This window comes from Scyliorhinus canicula, chromosome 9, assembly GCF_902713615.1.
Source record: "Scyliorhinus canicula chromosome 9, sScyCan1.1, whole genome shotgun sequence".
Taxonomy (NCBI): domain Eukaryota; kingdom Metazoa; phylum Chordata; class Chondrichthyes; order Carcharhiniformes; family Scyliorhinidae; genus Scyliorhinus; species Scyliorhinus canicula.
Window position 1 is genome coordinate 196,894,806 of NC_052154.1, and position 21,132 is coordinate 196,915,937.

Here is a 21,132-nt window from a genome sequence, read left to right on the forward strand (position 1 = left end):
CGAGCTAGATGGGTGAATGGCCTTCTCCTGTTCGTTTATGGCCATTGCTATATTCCACCATATTTGGAATAAGTAGGAACAGTGTAGGTCAGGGTATCTCAATCTTTTGCCTTTAATAGGCCATTTGTACATTCCATAGTCTTACAGACCACACAGAAAGAGTAAAGTTGCAGGTGGGGATGTTAGCACTGAAAACACTCACACCAAATTCTTCTTCCTAATATCTCAATCGAGTTATTGGCCACTTAGGTTGATTTACCTTTAAAACATTAAGAACTTTGTATAAATTCACTGAGCTCACAGTTCTGGTAGAAATGTCAACCTTTTACCCAGTTAGAAAAGAGCAGGAAATGAGCAGATTATTTCTGGTCCAGTCTATTATGGATTTTTGATGGGGTAACTCTGTGGTCGATACCCCTGGAAATGAACAATGCTGACAGAGAGTGAGTACTGGCTTCTAAATGCCTTGCACGTTCCATATTTCCACCACCCTCTGGCAAAAAAATGTTTCCTCCGGTCTCGTCTAAACCACTTAAACCTCACCTTAAACCTGTGCCCTCTGATATTAGACACGTCTGCCATGCCTCGCATAATTTTGGAAACCTCTTTCAGATTCCCCCCCCAGCCTCCTCTGCTCCAGGGAAAATAAACCCAGCCTATCCTGTCTCTCCTCAAATCGCTGAAACTTTCCCAGCAACATCCTGGTGAATCTCCTCTGCACCCCCTCCAATCCAATCACATCCTTCCGATGGTGAGGGGACCAGAACTGCTCACAATATGCCATCTGTGGCCTCACCAAGTTTTATAAAGTTGTACCAAGACCTTCCTGCTCCTGGACTCTATGCCCCGGCTAATGAAGGCAAGCATCCTGTCCGTCTTCTTTACAACCCTATCCTCCTGCGCTGCCACCTTCAGGGATCCATGGACTTGTGCACCAAGGTCCCTTTGTTCCTCAATACTCCCTCGGAACCGACCGTTCATTGTGTATATCCTCCCCTTAATAGGCCTCACAAAATGCAGCACCTCTCAAATATCTCACAATTATCTGGGGCCGGGCATTGGGGGAGGGCCTTCAGGGGACACGCTGAGACCGTCCCAATGGCGTGCGCCGCGATGATGCTGTTTCAGAGGGGGCGGAGCATGCAAAACCTGCGTCAAACAGGCAGCGCACCCGATTTCATCGTGAAAAGGGATTCTCCGCCCGATCAACGATTACTTGTGGGGAAATATAGAGGAGCAGTGGGGAATGTTCAAAAAGGAAATGGGGAGGGTAAAGGCTCAACATGTTCCATCTCGGGATATAGGAATTAGTAACAAGCCCAGACGAATCAAGGACGAGCACAGATATTCAGGATATGATGAGAAGGAAGAGAGTAGCTTTTAATAAGTAGAAATGGAGTAAATCAGCGGAGCCATTAACGGAGAACAGAAAGCTGCAGCTTAACCCCAGTGTATTTATATTCCAACCCTCTGGATATAATGGTCAACATTCCATTAGCCTTTTTGATTATTTCCTGCCTTCCTCCTGGTATTTTCAGCATCTTAGCAACCGAGCCTTTAAAACATCGCCCCAATCTGGGAGGAGCCGGCCTTGCCGGTGCTTTCAGTCCCAACTGCAGAAAAAATCCAAAGTGTGGGTGAATTCCGTGAGATTCTCTCCAAAGTCAAAGAAAATGACCCGAGTGTGGGTGAATTGCAATGGAAATCCCGCCTGCTCTTGTTTTCCCACCCAAATTGACACTTGGGGCAGGATTCTCCGTTTAGGAGACGAGGGGCTGGATTCTCCCGAATGCCAACGGCAAAATCGCTGTCAGTGATTGGCCAGAGAATCCGTTTTGACGCCAAAATCCAGAGTGCCGCCGTTTTTCTGATGCTCCCCCCCCCCCCCTTCCAAACTGGCGTCAGCGGTGAGTATGCCCCACGCCATTGGGATGGACTCAGGACGTCACCTGAAGGCCCTCCCGAGATGCTCCAGCCCCGATAGGCCGACTTCCCGATGGTGTGGATCAATTGTGCTCTCACTTTTCGGGAACCTCGCGTGGCGTTCCAATGGCCGGGGGGGGGGGGGGGGGAGGGCGGGCTCAGGACGTCACCTGAAGGCCCTCCCGAGATGCTCCAGCCCCGATAGGCCGACTTCCCGATGGTGTGGATCAATTGTGCTCTCACTTTTCGGGAACCTCGCGTGGCGTTCCAATGGCCGGGCGGGGTCTGGGGGGAACTGGTGGGTGTTGGTCTGGGAGTGGCGAGGGGGGGTTACAGGGTGGCACTGTCTGTCAGGCCGCTTCTACGCAGCCAGCGCCATCTTGTACTGCACGACCGTCACAGTTTGCCGTCATGCGCATGCGCGGCCATGGACCCAGCAATTCACCGTCCGTATCTGCAGGTAAACGCGGCGCGGCTGCTGCCCCCCCCCCCCCCCCCCACTAGGTGGAGCACCGATGCGGGGATGACGCTGACTTTTTGGTTGTAAGGCCAGATGCTTCCTCTGGACATAGTCGCTAAATCAGAGAACCCAGCCCAAGTTCTCCCTCCAGAGTAGATTCACTCCTGATCTGTGCTGATACTAGGAGTGGCACCCAGGAGAGATTCACTCTCCCTTGCCATGCAAATTTATTAATCGTGGGTGTGCATTCCATTCAAATCCCGCCACCTGGCTCTCCCCCCCCCCCACCCCCACCCCCCTTCCCCACACACAAACAAAGCACATGAAGGAAACACAGCAGAAAACACAGAACCTCTTAAGATGTGGTGAGGAGCTGTCCGTCATAGCTCGTTGTTTATAAAAATTGTGGTTAGGTTCCAAACAGGGTACATGAGATGCATTCAAGCTTGAAAGGAAATTAAAATAAACAATCCAGGGAGCTGGCTGGGGGCACCAATGTTAAATGCCTATCCACTTGACTCACCGTGCTGTCCATTGTGCGAGGGCCACACTTGGCGATATTTGCACCCATCGACGTGAATCCTGGTCGAGAGGTCTGGAGAATCATGGGGTGTGGAGAATTGTGCTTCCAGACCATTCATTGGATGCAAATGGTGTCAATGGACCTATCTGCATCCTCCGGCCAGCATCGGGAGGGTGTAGTTTGCTGCTGCCACCAGCACGGGACCGGAGCATCAGAATGGGATCAACACGCTTTTTTGTCCCATGTTCGATTCTCCGCTGGATCGGGAACCCTGCTCCTGGCGGAAGGAGGCCGAGAATCCACCCATCGTCGTTTTTTGGGAGAATCGCCCACCATGTGATTCAGGTACATCCAATCAGATGTTAGGGAGGGAGATTCAGGATTTTAACCCAGCGCAGTGAGGGTATAGCGGGAGACACATTTTCAAGCTAAGGTGATGTGCGACTTGGGGGCAAACCTGTGGTTGTTTGAAAAGCGATCAGCCGATTGATCGATTGGATTTCCTGGACACTGTATAAACTGAATATCCAAGGATGTGAATACACCAGCCGTCAGCCTCCAAACATCAAAAACCCAGTAACTCCAATTTAACAATTAAACAGGCAACGGCGACATTCTCACTCAAGAATCGCGTAACTGAAACTGTACAAACTTTTTACATGAAAAAGTTGTCGAAGTCCTGTTATTCCCATCGCAGGGAATGTGTTGTCAACCGACATTGAGCCGTTTAATACTTCAAATTCTAATATCTCCCTTTCAAAAACTCAAGGCGTGAATGCCTGAGGCATTGAGCTAAATTGCTTCCTGCCATGTAGCCTGATGGGTTCTTTGGTCAAGGGTTGAAATGAAATGAAATGAAAATCGCTTATTGTCACGAGTAGGCTTCAATGAAGTTACTGTGAAAAGCCCCTAGTCGCCACATTCCGGCGCCTGTCCGGGGAGGCTGGTGTTAACGTTCACACTTTCAGATGTTCATTGCATTGCCATGAGGTTTCAGGATAAGCGACGAAAAAATTAGAGCTTAATCGGACTTTCCTGGTACAACTTTCCTCAGTGACACAGTTTCACCAGCAACCCAGACAGGGACAGAGCAACAATGCAGAACGACGGGGTCGGGGGGGGGGGGGGGGGGGGGGGGGGGGTTAAAAACAAAATAGTGAGTCAGTGGTGATTAGGGACTGGAAATGTCTGTTGAAGATGGAGGGGTATCGACCTGGAAAAGATTGGCTCCATTAGAGGACAGAGGAAGCTCAATGTCAACACAAAGACATGGGTGGCAATGAATGAGCATGAGGAAAGCAGCGACAGGCAGGATTAAAATCAACTGTGCTTTTTATACCTTTCAGCTTCTACAATAGACACATCAATCTGTTGCGATAAAACTGAAATGTCACATGTCAGGTGGTTCTATTATCAAGTGTGAGCAACAGATTTAGCAAGATAGCAGGCACCTTCAAATCCACTGAGTTCACACTGGAATGTGCAATCAGAAGTGAACACGTTCTTTAACTGGGCAGTTCACCTGGGTGATCTGGTTTTATTTGTGTCTTTGAGAAATATCTCTCATTTTCGTTCTGTGCTTATTAATATATTTGATTCTGATGGGCTATCAGAATCTGTTTTTATCACAGCACAAACAAGGATATAATTAGACTGTTGACACAGTGATTCTCTCCTTTCACTGAAGGAAGGGTTAAGATGTCAATCATGAACAGATGTTTCTCCCAGGATGCTGCCTGGCCTGAGGAGTATTTACAGATTTTGTTGTTTGTGTTTCCCCCCCCCCCCCCCTGCCCCCAGGCCCCCCCAGGGCTTGACCACTCGTTCCAAGTGCAGATTTCCTGACATAACCTCACTCCAGAGTGCCAAGACTGCTCTCTGATTGAGTGGATTCAAGGCCGAGACAGCAAGACTTTTGGGCAGGAGGGAAATCAGGAGATATCAGGAGAGAGCTGTAAAAGAAGATCAGCCGTAATCTCACTAAAACCTGGGCGGCAATTCGCTGGCCATTCATGCTGGTGGGATTTCTGTTCCCGCCAGCTGTGTACCCCTGCCCAGGGTTTCCGAGCGGCATGGGGGTGGGTTCAGTCGGAATTCCCAGAGACGGCAGCAGGGCCAGAGAATCCGGCCACTAACGAGCAGCGTGCCGCCTCCTACCTCCAAGAAACATGCGGCTGGGAGACACAGAATCGCACCTTTGAATCAGGCTCAAAGGGCCGAATGGCTCATGTCCTCATTCCTATGAAGCTGTCTGTCAGAGTCAGGTCATTAGCACATAGGTCTGGTGATCCCCAGGTAGCTGTCCCTCCAGCGATAGGGCGATAGGTCAATGGGTCTTGGTGTGAGTCAGGATATGGGCAGCGGGATTTTGATGGCCCTCCGAGCCTTCACCGACCATGCTGCCCGTCTAACCTTAAACCCCCTTACGGTGTCCCTAGCCCTCTATTCACATCCTATCATGTATTTGTCAAGGCGCCTCTTAAACTTTATTATCGTAACTGCTTCCACCACCTCCCCCGGCAGCGCGTTCCAGGCTCTAACTACCCTCTGTGTAAAAAACCTGCCTGTACATCTCCTTTGAACCTTGTCCCTCGCACCTTAAACCTATGTCCCCTAGTAATTGAATCTCCTACCCTGGGAAAAAGCTTCTGACTATCCACTCTGTCCATGCCCCTCATAACCTTGTACACCTCTATCAGGTCGCCCCTCAAACTCCTTGGTTCCAATGTGAACAAACCAAGTTTCTCCAACCTCTCCTCATAGCTAATGCCCTTCATGCCAGGCAACATATATATAAATATATATCGATGGAAGAGGTCAGAGGGCTACCTGGAACAAATGCAGATTTGAGCCTGACATTGGGGGTCAGGGCCTGGAGAAGGTCCATTTGCCATTCCGTTTCTTTGCAGCACAAGAAAGTGGAGCATGTGAGGTCTCAAAAGAACAGATTTATTTTCTCACTTTGCCTGTTCATTGTTATTTATTGATTTATCAATAGCCACTTGCCTCCTGTCACGACACATTTACCTCTCAGCTACAAAGGCGTGCTGGTCTGGGTTAGCAAATCATTCATATTTACTGCTGAAGATACTGCAAAGGATACAATGTTTATGGTGAGCCATTTTAATATGAGTATCAAGAGAGCTAAGGTTATTAAAAAAACTGTTCCAAAGGTTCACTCGCTACACCAAATGCAAACTGCAATGTCTAAGTTTCATGTGAGTCCTTACCTGGCCTGCTTTCATTTGCTGGGATCTCCTCCACACATTCAGCAGGAAACCATCCAACACGACCTCGGGAACTGCCTTCCCAGAATCCGCCCTCTCCAATGCTCAGAACTGGTTGACCAAGAAATAAAAAGGGAAATGATTAGTCGATCCTTTTAGAAGAAAGGTGCACCTCTGACGCAAATTGTGTCAGAGGCAAACATCAGAAATAGGAGCAGGAGGAGCCCGTCTGAGGGTCTCAAGCCTGCTCCATATTGAGTGAGATTGTGACTGAACTTTTACATCAACTCACCTATCCAGCCTTGTCCTCCTGACTCCTGATTCCCAGAGCCTCCAAAAATCTATTGATCTCAGTGCTAAATATACCCATTGACTTAGCATCCAGAACAGTCTGGGGCAGAGAATCCCAAAGGTTCCTAACCCTCTAAATTAAGACATTTCTCCTGATCTCAGTATTAAATGACATCCACCATAGAATCAGTTATGATCCCAGTCCTGTTCTGGAATTGCGAGCCTGAAGAATCTGTTATGATCATAGCTGATGTCACTGCGAGGCAAGTCAGATCACTGGGTAGATCCTGGCTTGGTAGATCCTAACATTTATTTCCTAACATTTATAACATTTATAGTCACAAGCGTCAGGTGATGAACATTCAACAAGTGATTAAAACATTTCTTAAACAAGTTAGGAAAGGTAAGGTCAAGTTGCCATAGTACCAGATGACCACTGGCTGCTTTCCCCTTTGAGGGGGAGAGCCGACTGGTCAGAGAGTCATAGATGTTTACAGCATGGAAACAGGCCCTTCGGCCCAGCTTGTCCATGCTGCCCAGTTTCTATCACTAAGCTAGTCCCACTTGCCCGCATTTGGCCCATATCCCTCTATACCCGCCCTGCCCATGTAACTGTCTGAATGCTTTTTAAAGGAAAGAATTGTACCTGCCTCTACCACTGCCTCTGGCAGCCCGTTCCAGATGCTCCCCACCCTCTGTGTGAAACAATTTCCCCTCTGGTCTCTTTTTAAACCTGTGCCCTCTAGTTCTAGACTCCTCTACCTTTGGGAAAAGATGCTGACTATCTAGCTTATCTATGCCCCTCGTTATTTTATAAACCTCTATAAGATCACCCCTAAGCCTCCAACGCTCCAGGGGAAAAAGTCCCAGCCTATCCAGCCTCTCCTTATAACTCAGACCATCAAGTTGTGGTAGCAGCCTCGTAAATCTCTTCTGCACTCTTTCTAGTTCAACAATATCCTTCCTATAATAGGGTGGACAGAACTGAACACAGTATTCCATGTGTGGTCTCACCAATGTCTTGTACAACTTCAAAAAGATGTCCCAACCCCAGTGTTCAATATTCTGACCAATAAAACCTAGCATGCTGAATGCCTTCTTCACCCCCTGTCCACCTGTGTCTCCATCTTCAAGGAGCTATGAACCTGTACCCCCAGATCTCTTTGTTCTGTAACTGTCCCAAACTCCTACCATGAACTGAGTAGGTCCTGCCCTGATTCAATCTACCAAAATGCATCACCTCACATTTATCCAAATTAAACTCCATCTGCCATTCATCCGCCTACTGGCCCAATCGGTCAAGGTCTTGTTGCAATCTCATATAACCTTCTTCACTATCCACAATGTCACCAATCTTGGTGTCATCTTCAAACTTACTAACCATGCCTCCTACATTCTCATCCAAATGTTTGCTACATATAACAAATAACAGGGGTATTGGTTTAACCTGAGGATCAGCACACCTCAGGCAAGGGGCAAGGTTGAGAAGACGAGACCTTCATCAACAATCTTAAACAAGTAAAGATGAACCACAATACATTACATTGGTCAGCACGGTAGCATTGTGGTTAGCACAATCGCTTCACAGCTCCAGGGTCCCAGGTTCAATTCCGGCTTGGGTCACTGTCTGTGCGGAGTCTGCACATCCTCCCCGTGTGTGCGTGGGTTTCCTCCCACAAGTCCAAAGATGTGCAGGTTAGGTGGATTGGCCATGATAAATTGCTCTTAGTGTCCAAAATTGCCCCTAGTGTTGGGTGGGGTTACTGGGTTATGGGGATAGGGTGGAGGTGTTGGCCTTGGGTAGGGTGCTCTTTCCAAGAGCCGGTGCAGACTCGATGGGCTGAATGGCCTCCTTCTGCACTGTAAATTCTATTAATTACTCCAACCCCGCAATTATACCTTTGCAGATATACACAGATTCGCAAATATAATACAGGTTATAAAGAACAGAGAACAGTACAGCACAGGCCCTTCAGCTCTCCAAGCCTGCACAAACCATACTGCCCATACAACCTTCTACACTTCCAGTGTCCATATCCCTCTATTCCCACCCTATTCATTTATTTGTCATGACGCCCCTTAAACGTCACTGCCATACCTGCTTCCACTACCTCCCCCAGCAGCAAGTTCCAGGCTCCCACCACCCTCTGTGTAAAACATTTCCGTCTCACGTCTCCTCTAAACTTTGCCCATCGCACCTTAAACCTATGCACCCCAGTAATTGACACTTCCATCTTGGAAAAAGCCTTGGACTATCCACTCTGTCCATGTCACTCATAACTTTAGACTTCTATAAAGTTGCCCCTCAACCCTCATCGTTCCAGTGAGAACAAACCAAGTTTATCCAACCTCTCCTCAGAGCTAATGCCCTCCATACCAGGCAATATTCTGGTAAACCTCTTCTGTACCCTGTCCAAAACTCCACATCCTACTGGTAATGTGGCGACCAGAATTGAACACTATACTCCAAGTGTGGCCTAACTAAGGTTCTATACAGCTGCAACATGACTTGCCAATTTTTATACTCAATGCCCCGGCCAATGAAGGCAAGCATGCCGTATGCCTTCTTGACTACCTTCTCCACCTGTGTTGCCCCTTTCAGTGACCTGTGGACCTGTACACCTAGATCTCTCTGCCTGTCAATACTCATGAGGGTTCTACCATTTAATGTTTTTTTCCCACTTGGATTAGACTTTCCAAAATGCATTACCTCACATTTGTCAGGATTAAACTCCATCTGCCATCTCTCCACCCAGGTCTCCAACCAATCTAAATCCTGCTGTATCCTCTGACAGTCCTCATCGCTATCCGCAATTCTACCAACCTTTGTGTTGTCTGCAAACTTACTAATCAGACCAGTTACATTTTCCTCTAAATCATTTATATATACTACGAACAGCAAAGGTCCCAGCACTGATCCCTGTGGAACATCACTAGTCACAGCCCTCCAATTAGAAAAGCACCCTTCCATTGCTACTCTCTGCCTTCTATGACCTAGCCAGTTCTGTATCCATCTTGCCAGCTCACTTCTGATCCCATGTGACTTCACCTCTATACCAGTCTGCAATGAGGGACCTTGTCAAAGGCCTTGCTGAAGTCCATGTAGACAACATCTACTGCCCTACCCTCATCAATCACCTTCGTCACTTCCTTGAAAAACTCGATCAAGTTAGTGAGACATGACCTCCCCTTCACAAAACCATGCTGTCTCTCGCTAATACATCCATTTGTTTCCAAATGGGAGTAAATCCTGTCTCGAAGAATCCTCTTCAATAATTTCTCGACCACTGACGTAAGGCTCACCGGCCTGTAATTACCTGGATTATCCTTGCTGCCCTTCTGAAACAAAGGAACAGCATTATTATCCAGTCGTCTGAGACCTCCCCTGCAGCCAGTAATGATACAAAGATTTCTGTCAGGACTCCAGCAATTTCCTCCCTTGCCCCACTCAGTTTTGTGGGGTAGGCCCTGGGGACTTGTCTACCTTAATGTTTTTCAAGACGCCCAATACCTCTCCTTTATAATCTCAATGTGATCCAGACTGTCTACACACCCTGCTCCAGACTCCTCATCCACCATGTCCTTCTCTTATGCTTCACAGAACCAGGGAACGGGTTCGATTCCCGGCTTGGGTCACTGTCTGTGCGGAGTTGGTACGTTCTCCCTGTGTTTGCGTGGGTTTCCTCCGGGTGTTCCGGTTTCCTCCCACAAGTCCCGAAAGATGTGCTGTTAGGTAATTTGGACATTTTGAATTCTCCCTCTGTGACCCGAACAGTCGCCGGAGTGTGGCGACTGGGGGATTGTCACAGTAACTTCAATGCAATGTTAATGTAAGCCTACATGCGACAATAATAAAGATTATTGCTATTAATGATGTTGACTTTCACTGAGGACAGAGCAATGCTCCTCTCACCCTCAAGAGATACGTCTGACACCTGCCTGGCAGAGTTGAAAGCGTCCCGCCAATAAACGGGCTTATCATCGGGTTCAGAGACGCTGGTTGACAAATCTCAGCTCCTACAACCCCCTCAGGGATCAAAGGTCCTTGTGTTTTTCTCCACCTTACGTCTGAGACGGGCAGGATGTCAAACTTTATCAGCCTTTGGCAACCTCCTCACTGGAGATGAGTGTCAGACATGGACGGCTGACCGTGGCTGCAACTTCTTTCAGCACTGGTGCCCCGTCCTCTGATGGAGCGAGTTGGCACTCACTATCATGGCCACAGCCTCCCAGTCAGGGTTCATGACCTTTCTTGATGAATGTCTGCGGGAACGGGTGTGGAGGATATCCTGCCTCTGCTCCACATCACCCAGGGGTTTGGTGAGGGCTCCCTCCGTAAATCGTGATGCAGTAATCCGAGCAGCCAATCCCCCGAGTGGACCTGGAACTGTCATCTTCTGTAGACTGGCCGAAGAGAATGATGAACCACAGAATATCTAATTTAAATAATTTATCGTGGAACTGTGCGATTAGCTAACAAGGATAAACAAAATAATAAACTACGAACACGAATCAACTATTACAGACATACTGCACAATATGTCTATCCTCCAACACAACCAACTTCCCAGCCACAGGGTCAGATGATGGGTTTACACTGCCACCTAGTGGCTGGAGGTCATGCATAACATTATGTACAAACTTGCTTTATGCATATCATCACAGGAACCAGTGCTGGGGAGGAGGTCAAAAGGAGCATCCCACTGATTAGAGAGATAAAGTCTTCCCGGGACGAGTGACTCAGAGGCAAGCTGCCATTAGCACGGCGTGAATCACATGGGAAATGTTAAAGAGGATGAACATGAAAAGGAAATGAAAAATGAAAATCGCTTATTGTCACGAGTCGGCTTCAATGAAGTTACTGTGAAAAGCCCCCAGTCGCCACATTCCAGCGCCTGTTCGGGGAGGCTGGTATGGGAATCGAACCGTGCTGCTGGCCTACCTTGGTCTGCTTTCAAAGCCAGCAATTTAGCCCTGTGCTAAACAGCTGAGCTTTCCCACCATTGGTGGGATTGGCACCCGTTTACTCAATGGAACCAACATGTTGACAAGTTTGGTAAAACGCAACCTGATTTGTTTCAGTGACATCATCTCCCATTCTAAATTCCAGAAAACACAGTCCATTCAACTCAATCTCCGTTCCCCCCCCCCCCCCCACCCCCCCCCACCCCCCCCCCCCCCCCCCCCCCCCCACCCCACCCCACCCCCAGACATCAGCCTAGTGAGCCTTTGTCAGAATTCCTCATTCTATCCTTCCTTCGCTGTGGAGGACAAAACTGAACAGAATATTCTGGGTGTAGTTTCTCCAAATCCCTGAATTGCAGCAAGATTTCCAAACCTATATTCTTCAACCACTTTCTAACGAAGATTAACATATTTTTCTCTTTCCGGACTGCTTTCTGTATGTTAATTTTCTGTGATTTGTATACCAGGACCCACAAATATGAATGTGAGACCATAAGACCATAAGACATAGGAGTGGAAGTAAGGCCATTCGGCCCATCGAGTCCACTCCACCATTCAATCATGGTTGATTTCAACTCTATTTACCCGCTCTCTCCCCATAGCCCTTAATTCCTCGAGAAATCAAGAATTTATCCATTTCTGTCTTAAAGACACTCAATGTCCCGGCCTCCACCGCCCTCTGTGGCAATGAATTCCACAGACCTACCACTCTCTGGCTGAAGAAATTTCTCCTCATCTCTGTTCTAAAGTGACTCCCTTTTATTCTAAGGCTGTGCCCCCGCGTCCTAGTCTCCCCTGCTAATGGAAACAACTTCCCTACGTCCATCCTATCCAAGCCATTCATTATCTTGTACGTTTCTATTAGATCTCCCCTCAACCTCCTAAACTCCAATGAATATAATCCCACGATCCTCAGACGTTCATCGTATGTTAGGCCTACCATTCCTGGGATCATCCGTGTGAATCTCCGCTGGACCCGCTCCAGTGCCAGTATGTCCTTCCTGAGGTATGGGGCCCAAAATTGCTCACAGTATTCTAAATGGGGCCTAACTAGTGCTTTATAAAGCCTCAGAAGTACATCCCTGCTTTTATATTCCAAGCCTCTTGAGATAAATGACAACATTACATTTGCTTTCTTAATTACGGACTCAACCTGCAAGTTTACCTTTAGAGAATCCTGGACTAGGACTCCCAAGTCCCTTTGCACTTTAGCATTATGAATTTTGTCACCGTTTAGAAAATAGTCCATGCCTCTATTCTTTTTTCCAAAGTGCAAGACCTCGCACTTGCCCACGTTGAATTTCATCAGCCACTTCTTGGACCATTCTCCTAAACTGTCTAAATCTTTCTGCAGCCTCCCCACCTCCTCAATACTACCTGCCCCTCCACCTATCTTTGTATCATCGGCAAACTTGGCCAGAATGCCCCCAGTCCCGTCATCTAGATCGTTAATATATAAAGAGAACAGCTGTGGCCCCAACACTGAACCCTGCGGGACACCACTTGTCACCGGTTGCCATTCCGAAAAAGAACCTTTTATCCCAACTCTCTGCCTTCTGTCTGACAGCCAATCGTCAATCCATGTTAGTACCTTGCCTCGAATACCATGGGCCCTTATTTTACTCAGCAGTCTCCCGTGAGGCACCTTGTCAAAGGCCTTTGGAAGTCAAGATAGATAACATCCATTGGCTCTCCTTGGTCTAACCTATTTGTTATCTCTTCAAAGAACTCTAACAGGTTTGTCAGGCACGACCTCCCCTTACTAAATCCATGCTGACTTGTCCTAATCCGACCCTGCACTTCCAAGAATTTAGAAATCTCATCCTTAACGATGGATTCTAGAATTTTGCCAACAACCGAGGTTAGGCTAATTGGCCTATAATTTTCCATCTTTTTTCTTGTTCCCTTCTTGAACAGGGGGGTTACAACAGCGATTTTCCAATCCTCTGGGACTTTCCCTGATTCCAGTGACTTTTGAAAGATCATAACTAACGCCTCCACTATTTCTTCAGCTATCTCCTTTAGAACTCTAGGATGTAGCCCATCTGGGCCCGGAGATTTATCAATTTTCAGACCTTTTAGTTTCTCTAGCACCTTCTCCTTTGTGATGGCAACCATATTCAACTCTGCCCCCTGACTTTCCTGAATTGTTGGGATATTACTCATGTCTTCTACTGTGAAGACTGACGCAAAGTACTTATTAAGTTCCTCAGCTATTTCCCTGTCTCCCATCACTAGATTACCAGCGTCATTTTGGAGCGGCCCAATGTCTACTTTTGCCTCCCGTTTGTTTTTAATGTATTTAAAGAAACTTTTACTATCATTCCTAATGTTACTGGCTAGCCTACCTTCATATTTGATCCTCTCCTTCCTTATTTCTCTCTTTGTTATCCTCTGTTTGTTTTTGTAGCCTTCCCAATCTTCTGACTTCCCACTACTCTTTGCCACTACTCTTTAAATGTGAACATTTAATATTCTGCTTTTCCAATCTCTACCTTCCAAAATGAATAATTTCACATTTCCCCACTTTACACTTTACTTTACACTCAATCACTTAACCCATCTGTATCCCGTCACAGCTGCTGTGTGACCTCCTCACCTTACTTTCCCAACTGGCTTTATAAATTCCATTTCATTTTTTAGTCTGACGCACAATGGCTATAAATGTTCACTGCTTATTTCTGCTGCACATTTTCAATTGTCACATTAATTGCATTTGCTTTATTTAAATCTAATTGAACGGTGTTATTTTTAATAATGAATAAAAGCAGATCGATTTCCTCACGTGAACTTCACCCAGAGATTGTCTGCATATGCAAAGGTCTTTTTCCCCAAACATTACATCAAAACCACACAAGGGGGTAATTATTTCAGGGACAGGTCTGACTCTGAGGGACTACCGGCATTATCAGAGGAAAACTCTGGAAATTGGAATCAGTCGCATCTTCACAATGCTTCTCCGTGTTAAACTGTACTATGCAACTGCTTTTTCCATGTAAATGCTTAATATGAATTTATTGAATCACTTTCTGCTCTTTGTAATGCAGACCAGATTTTGTTGAATTTGAAAAGTTCACATCTGCATTAAAAATATATCAGTATTAAGCATTTATTTGGAACTCGTGCCATTCAGGGAATTCACCCTTTGACAGCCAGAGGAATTGTTGGCTCATGATAAAAAACTAACCTATCATCAGCCACACATGACCCCCGTCTGAAAGGTAGACTTTCTTCAGTTAGTGATGGAGAATTCAGGACACAGGTTAAATCGGGCATCTGATTTTATTGTCTGCACAACTTAAATGTGGAAATTAACAATGTTCATATGGCCTTTTGTAAACACAAGGAAGAAAAATACTTCTAAACAACCAGTCCGCCAGGCGAGCGAGAGATTGCATTTATATAGGGCCTCATGGTATCCCCACGCTATTCCAAAGTTCCTCAATTCCAGCAGATTGCTGTCAAAGTGTAGCCATTGTGATCTTATAGATAAGCACGGCCAACCAATCTGCACACAGCAAGGTTCACGAAACAGCAAATGAGTTGAATGGCCAGTAAAAAAACATTCAAATAGTGGCTTTAACAATGTCTCGAAAGTCTCCACAGCCAGCATAGTACCTGTTTAAGGTGCAGGAAAACACAGCCAGCATAGTACCTGTTTGAGGTGCAGGTCCCTACAGCCAGCATAGTACCTGTTTAAGATGCAGGTCTCCACAGCCAGCATAGTACCTGTTTGAGGTGAAGTCACTGTTGCAATGTCGGAAATCCAGCAGTTGTTTTTTTACCTGTATTTAAGTTGGGCAGTTCCTAAACCCTAGACACTACACTTGTCCCCCACCCTTCCACCTCCTTTAACCTAAGGGGTAGAGTGAATAACAGGTAAGCTCTTTCTTTCTTTTTCTTGTTTTATCTAGAGGGGATGGCAGGGAAGGCAGTGCAATGTTCCTCCTGCAGAATGTTTGAGGTGAGGGACGCTGTCAGTGTCCCTGCTGATTTTACCTGTGGGAAGTGCACCCATCTCCAGCTCCTCAGAAACCGCATTAGGGAACTGGAGCTGAAGCTGGATGAACTTCGGATCATTCGGGAGGCAGAGGTGGTCATAGATAGTAGCTTCAGGGATGTAGTTACTCCGGAGAGTCAAGATAGATGGGTGACGGTGAGAGGGGCTGGGAGGAAGCAGTCAGTGCAGGGATCCTCTGCGGTCGTTCCCCTCAGTAACAAGTATACCGTTTTGGATACTGTTGAGGGGGACGACCTACCAGGGGTAAGCCACGGTGAACGGATCTCCACCACTGAGTCCGTCCCTGTTGCTCAGAAGGGAAGGAGGGAGAGCAGGAGAGCAATAGTTATTGGGGACTCGATAGTTAGAGGGACAGATAGGCGGTTCTGTGGCAATGAAAGAGGCTCACGGATGGTATGTTGCCTCCCGGGTGCCAGGGTCCGTGACGTCTCGGACCGTGTTTTCAGAATCCTTAAGGGGGAGGGGGAACAGTCACAAGTCGTGGTGCACATCGGTACCAACGACATAGGTAAGAGAAGGGACAGGGATTTAAAACAGGAATTTAGGGAGCTAGGGTGGAAGCTGAGAGCCAGAACAAACCATGTTGTCATCTCTGGTTTGTTGCCAGTGCCACGTGCTAGCGAGGTGAGGAACAGGGAGAGAATGCAGATTAACACGTGGCTGCAGGGATGGTGAAGCCACCGAAGTTGGCCATTCCCTCAATACAAAATGGAGGAAAGCAAAGCTTGCAGGGTAAAATGGACAAAGTTTGCAGCACAAGCAGGCTGCAACAAGCCAATGTGGATTCTGACTGCTAAGAGAGCAGACAGCACTGAAACGAACATTCCGCATACTAATGAGGCAATCTCCGGGATAGTTAACATAGTAATGGAACGATCCCAGGGACAATGGACACAAATAGGGAAGTGATTGCAACATTGTATAGGATACCAGACACCCCGGCACCAGCGGGGTTCGAAGACAAAGCACCTGAAGGCCCGCCCAGTAGCCGAGAGATAGCCTCAGTATTGGGGGGATTCAAACAAATCAATTGGGAAGAGACCCAATCGATCCCCAGCAGATAGAGGGTCCGCCCAAAAGGGCGCGAAGCCCTAGGACCTATAAAAGACAGGTCCCAAACTTAGTTCGTTCTTCTTGACCAGCCCTCTTCTCTTGACCAGCCCCCTAGACCAGCCTTTTACCGAAGAAGACCTTGACCGAGAGAGAGGAGAGGTTCGGACAGCAGCCGCCAGCAAGTAAGTGTCTCACAACGATCGCTACCAGAGATAGACACTCCTGACCCCTTTTTAACCCGTACCAACCTGAAGTCTGCGGACTCAGTGCAGAGAAAGAGGCCTTGTCCCCTGATCCGGCAGTTCCCTTTAAGATAAGAATTGGTTTATTTAGTGATAGGAATAGTTTAGTCATCTTAGCGTGTGCATGAGTAGATTATAATTGTAATATATTAAACTCATTTGTTTGAACTTACTAATTGGTGCATGGTTTTATTGCTTTGAACTTGACCTTGAAACTTGTGGCGGTATCTTAACGATACCTGGCAAATCCAGAGCTAAGTAACGAAACAGAGCCAAATCGAGTGTTAAGCACACTCACCCAGAACGAGCAACATTTAGTGGCGACATCCGCCGGGACTCGATTAGAAGTGGCCCCCCCACTCCGAGAGAACCCAGAAATCTGAATCTGAAATCCAATTTGGAAAAGGGAAAAGGGAAAACCACAAGTGTTCAAGGAGTTCAAATCAATAATCATAATTCGGAAGTGTGTTTTTGCATGCGTAACTAACAGGGTTGTAAGGTTAAACCGAGAGATTTTTGTTGCGACAAACTGTCGGGAGTTTTATAAGTCGGAACATAGCGAAAGCCGTACCCGTATTTTAAAGCAGTGCCTTATCATCCCTCATTCCAAATTTAAGAGAGCATAGAGAAAAGGAAATGGCCATGCAGGCAATGGAACGCCTCATGAACCCAGAGCAGTTCGTGGTCGCAGCGACCAGCAGTAGCAGAGTAGGTCAGTGTCCCGTGTGGGAGCTGGAACTCAGGAAGTACCTCAAAGGGAAAGGATGGCCCATTTGGAGTGAATTTTGTGTGAATGAGGAGACAGGTCCCGGGGGTATAGGACATACTTGGTGGGAGAACCTATCTCAAATTCATAAAAAGAATTTAGGAAAAGCACGCAAGCCAATGGCAATTGTGTCCTGCTTGGCACAATTGCGAGGCACAGAGGAGGTCGTTCGGATGCTCCGCAAAGAATTAGAAGAGAGGAATAGAATGAGCAAAGTGGATGTCAGGGACATCGAAAAGGAGAACCTCGGTTTGAGACAACGACTGGCAGAGAAGGATAGAGAGGTGGATGATGCCAAGAGGGCATATTAGCCTTGTCTAGCCCATCTGAGCAGTTCCCAAGCCCAGTATGAGAAAGCCTATCAGGAAGTGCAGCGCGCAGTTCTGATAAGAGAAGATTCAGAGAAGCAGGTAGAGGCACTGCAAAGGCAATGCTCTGACCTAAAGGCAGCTTTAAGAGCGCTCCATGCTGCCACCACTGGGCAAAGGCAAAGCACAGTGGATCATGCGAAATGTAGGAAGCAGATTGCGCAGCTGCAATCTCTGCTTTCCGTACAGAATGAGGAATATAGAGGAGGAAAATGCCCCAGATTGGCAGGAATTAAGCGAAACCGCGCAGCGCTGTGTTCAGGGAACATGTGCGCCAGCAGCGCAACAGAAAAGGAAAGCACCCCAACCCCCCACAGATCAGATAGCACCCGCACCTATGAACCCAGTCACCACCCAAAGAAAGGCAACAGCAGAAGGTGCACCCGAGGTCACATACACCACCCCCTTAACCGTAACACAACTAAGGGACGCGTGTGAGAAAATCACCCCGTTCCTCCCCACTGCAGACCCCCACCAATTTTCCGCAAGTGTGAAGCAACAGGCGACCATGTACGGCCTGGATGGGCGAGAGCAAGTGAAGCTCACAGTTTTGAGTTTAGACTCATCAGTTGTAGCAGCTTCCCCGACCCACAGAAGGTTGGAGGAGGCACCCTCGAAGAGATGCATACAACTATTTTAGACGCGATAGGGTACAACAGAGGTGACCCAGTCGAAGGCCCAAATAAGTGTAGGCAGAAAAGGACAGAGCACCCCACAGCATTCGCAGGAAGGCTGTGGATTCATTTCACTGCCGTTTTTGGTGATTTAGACCGCGCACATTTAACCCGCGATAATATGGTTAAATGGACCCCCACCATAATCTCCCACGCCACAGATGCAGGACAGAATGTCTGCAGCAGTTATGACCCCTCAGAAGAGGCCCATAATGAAAAATGGGTATTGAAAAGATTGTCCCGCGCTTGGGAGCAATCTGTCCAAGGCAAGGTAAAAGTAAAGACCCCAGAAGAAGCTCAGGCTGCAGCAGATATTCAGGCAGTGAGAGCGCACCAAAACCCCGCATGGGTAAAGGAAGGAAAGAACAGCCCCCCACAGAAGTCGCAGGAATGTTTTAACTGCGGGCATTTAGGACATTTTGCAAGGGAATACAACGGCCCACAGAGATCTCAGAGAGGCCAGCAGACAGGCACTCTGATCAGGAACAAAGCAAAGCCTATCCACAGTATAGGGATGCAGTCAGGACAGACCAATGTGCACGGAACGGACTGACGGTGTTCGGGCTCCCCCCTCTGGGACCGATCCGGAAGACTGGTGGTCACAACGAAAATTAGAGGGAAGCCCATAGAATTACTCTGGGACACAGGAGGGTCCCGCACAACCATTAACTCATCCACTACAGCACAGGCAGACACGTGGCCCACTACATCCACAATCACACTCAGCGGATTTACAGGTCACTCACAGCAGGGACACATTACAGCCCCTGTATCAATCCAACTAGGGAAAATCTCCACCCGACACCCCGTTGTTTTAGTTAATCTTCCCCGCACAGCAGAACACATACTGGGCATTGACTTTATGAATGCCCACAGCCTGTCGTTCGACCCAGTCAATCAGTGTGTGTGGCGAATAGCGAAATCAGACAGAGCACCCGCAACGCTCACAGTAGGAGAGTATGCGAACAGGATTAGCGCAGTAGGCGACTATTGTTTTGACCCGACCACGCTTAGCACGGACAAACAGGTTAGGGCAGTTTTGAACAGACACAGGACAGCATTTGCCAGTCACCGGCACGACTGCGGCAGAATGACTGGACAAGTTCAAGTTACTAGACCTGACCCGAGACCACAGAGACAGTACCGATTTCCCCTAGAAGCAGAGGGAGAAATTGGAAAAGTTATAGAGAGCTTATTAGAGCAGGGTGTACTTAGGACAGTAGCCTCAACTAATAATGCACCGGGCAGCACGGTGGCGCAGTGGGTTAGCCCTGCTGCCTCACGGCGCCGAGGTCCCAGGTTCGATCCCGGCTCTGGGTCACTGTCCGTGTGGAGTTTGCACATTCTCCCCGTGTTTGCGTGGGTTTCGCCCCCACAACCCAAAGATGTGCAGGTAGGTGGATTGACCACACTAAATTGCCCCTTAATTGGAAAAAATGAATTGGGTACTCTAAATTTATAAAAAAAAAAAAAAAAAAAAACTAATAATGCACCTATTTGGCCAGTGAGGAAGCCCGACGGAGCATGGCGTCTGACCATAGATTATCGGGAACTCAACAAAGTTACCCCAGCAGTAGCCCCCACGGTAGCAACAGGTCCCGAGACTATGCTCAAGCAGGGACTCCACTCCAAATGTTTCACGGTATTGGACATTAGCAATGGCTTCTGGTCAATCCCATTGGCAAAGGCGTGCCAGTACAAATTTGCCTTCACATTCAAAGGACAGCAGTATACGTGGACATGCCTCCCACAAGGATTCCACAATTCCCCCTCCATTTTCCACCGACAGCTGGCAAATGGACTAGCAAAATTTTCCCGACCCGAATGCCTGGTACAGTATGTGGACGACTTATTACTGCAGACAGACACCAAGGCAGAGCACATCACGCTTCTGTCCGAACTCCTGGAATTATTGCAAAGTATTGGATGTAAAGGTAACCCTAGAAAGGCCCAGATATTGGAGAATCAGGTGATGTATTTGGGTACTGTCATCACGCACAACAAATGCGAGATCGAGTTCAAAAGAATTGATTCGATCGTCAAATTGCCTCTTCCCAAAATGTTTCAGCCCTCCAGTCGTTTTTAGGACTGGTTGGGTACTGTCGGAACCGTATCGATGGTTTTGCGACCAACACAGCCCCACTCTCAGACCTCCTTAAGAAAGGAGCCCCTTGGGAATGACTTCCGCAGCATACAGAGGCTGTGGAAGAGTTAAAGAAAGCCCTCAGCGCAGCACCCGCACTACAAGTTCCAGACCAACTCTCCCCCTATGCAATAGAGGTAGCTAGCACCGATCTGACCCTCTCGGCCGTGCTCCTTCAGGAACGGCACGAGCAGCTACGACCAGTGGCTTATTGCTCCAAACTTTTAGACCCCGTAGAACAGGGATTTTCAGCCTGCGAGAGGCACCTATTAGCAATATTCTGGGCAGTACAATATTTTTCCTACATTACCGGACTCAACCCCATCACCATTTTGACCAAACTCACCCCCACACAGTTACTTTTGGACGGTCGACTGAAGGACGGTTCAGTGAGCCAGATAAGAGCAGCTAGGTGGACACATCTGTTACAGGGACGGGACATAACAGTTAAATGAACCAAGACACACACATTTTTA

At 47.6% G+C, this 21,132-nt stretch overlaps 1 protein-coding gene across 1 annotated transcript in view; it reads right to left on the reverse strand.

The window, feature by feature from the left end:
* Positions 1-21,132, reverse strand: part of shank2b (SH3 and multiple ankyrin repeat domains 2b) — a 1,049,335-nt gene that overhangs the window by 612,880 nt on the left and 415,323 nt on the right. The window contains exon 13 of the mRNA XM_038808421.1: positions 6,137-6,244. Coding sequence (XP_038664349.1) covers positions 6,137-6,244 — 108 coding nt within the window. The remainder of the gene's footprint in view (positions 1-6,136; positions 6,245-21,132) is intronic.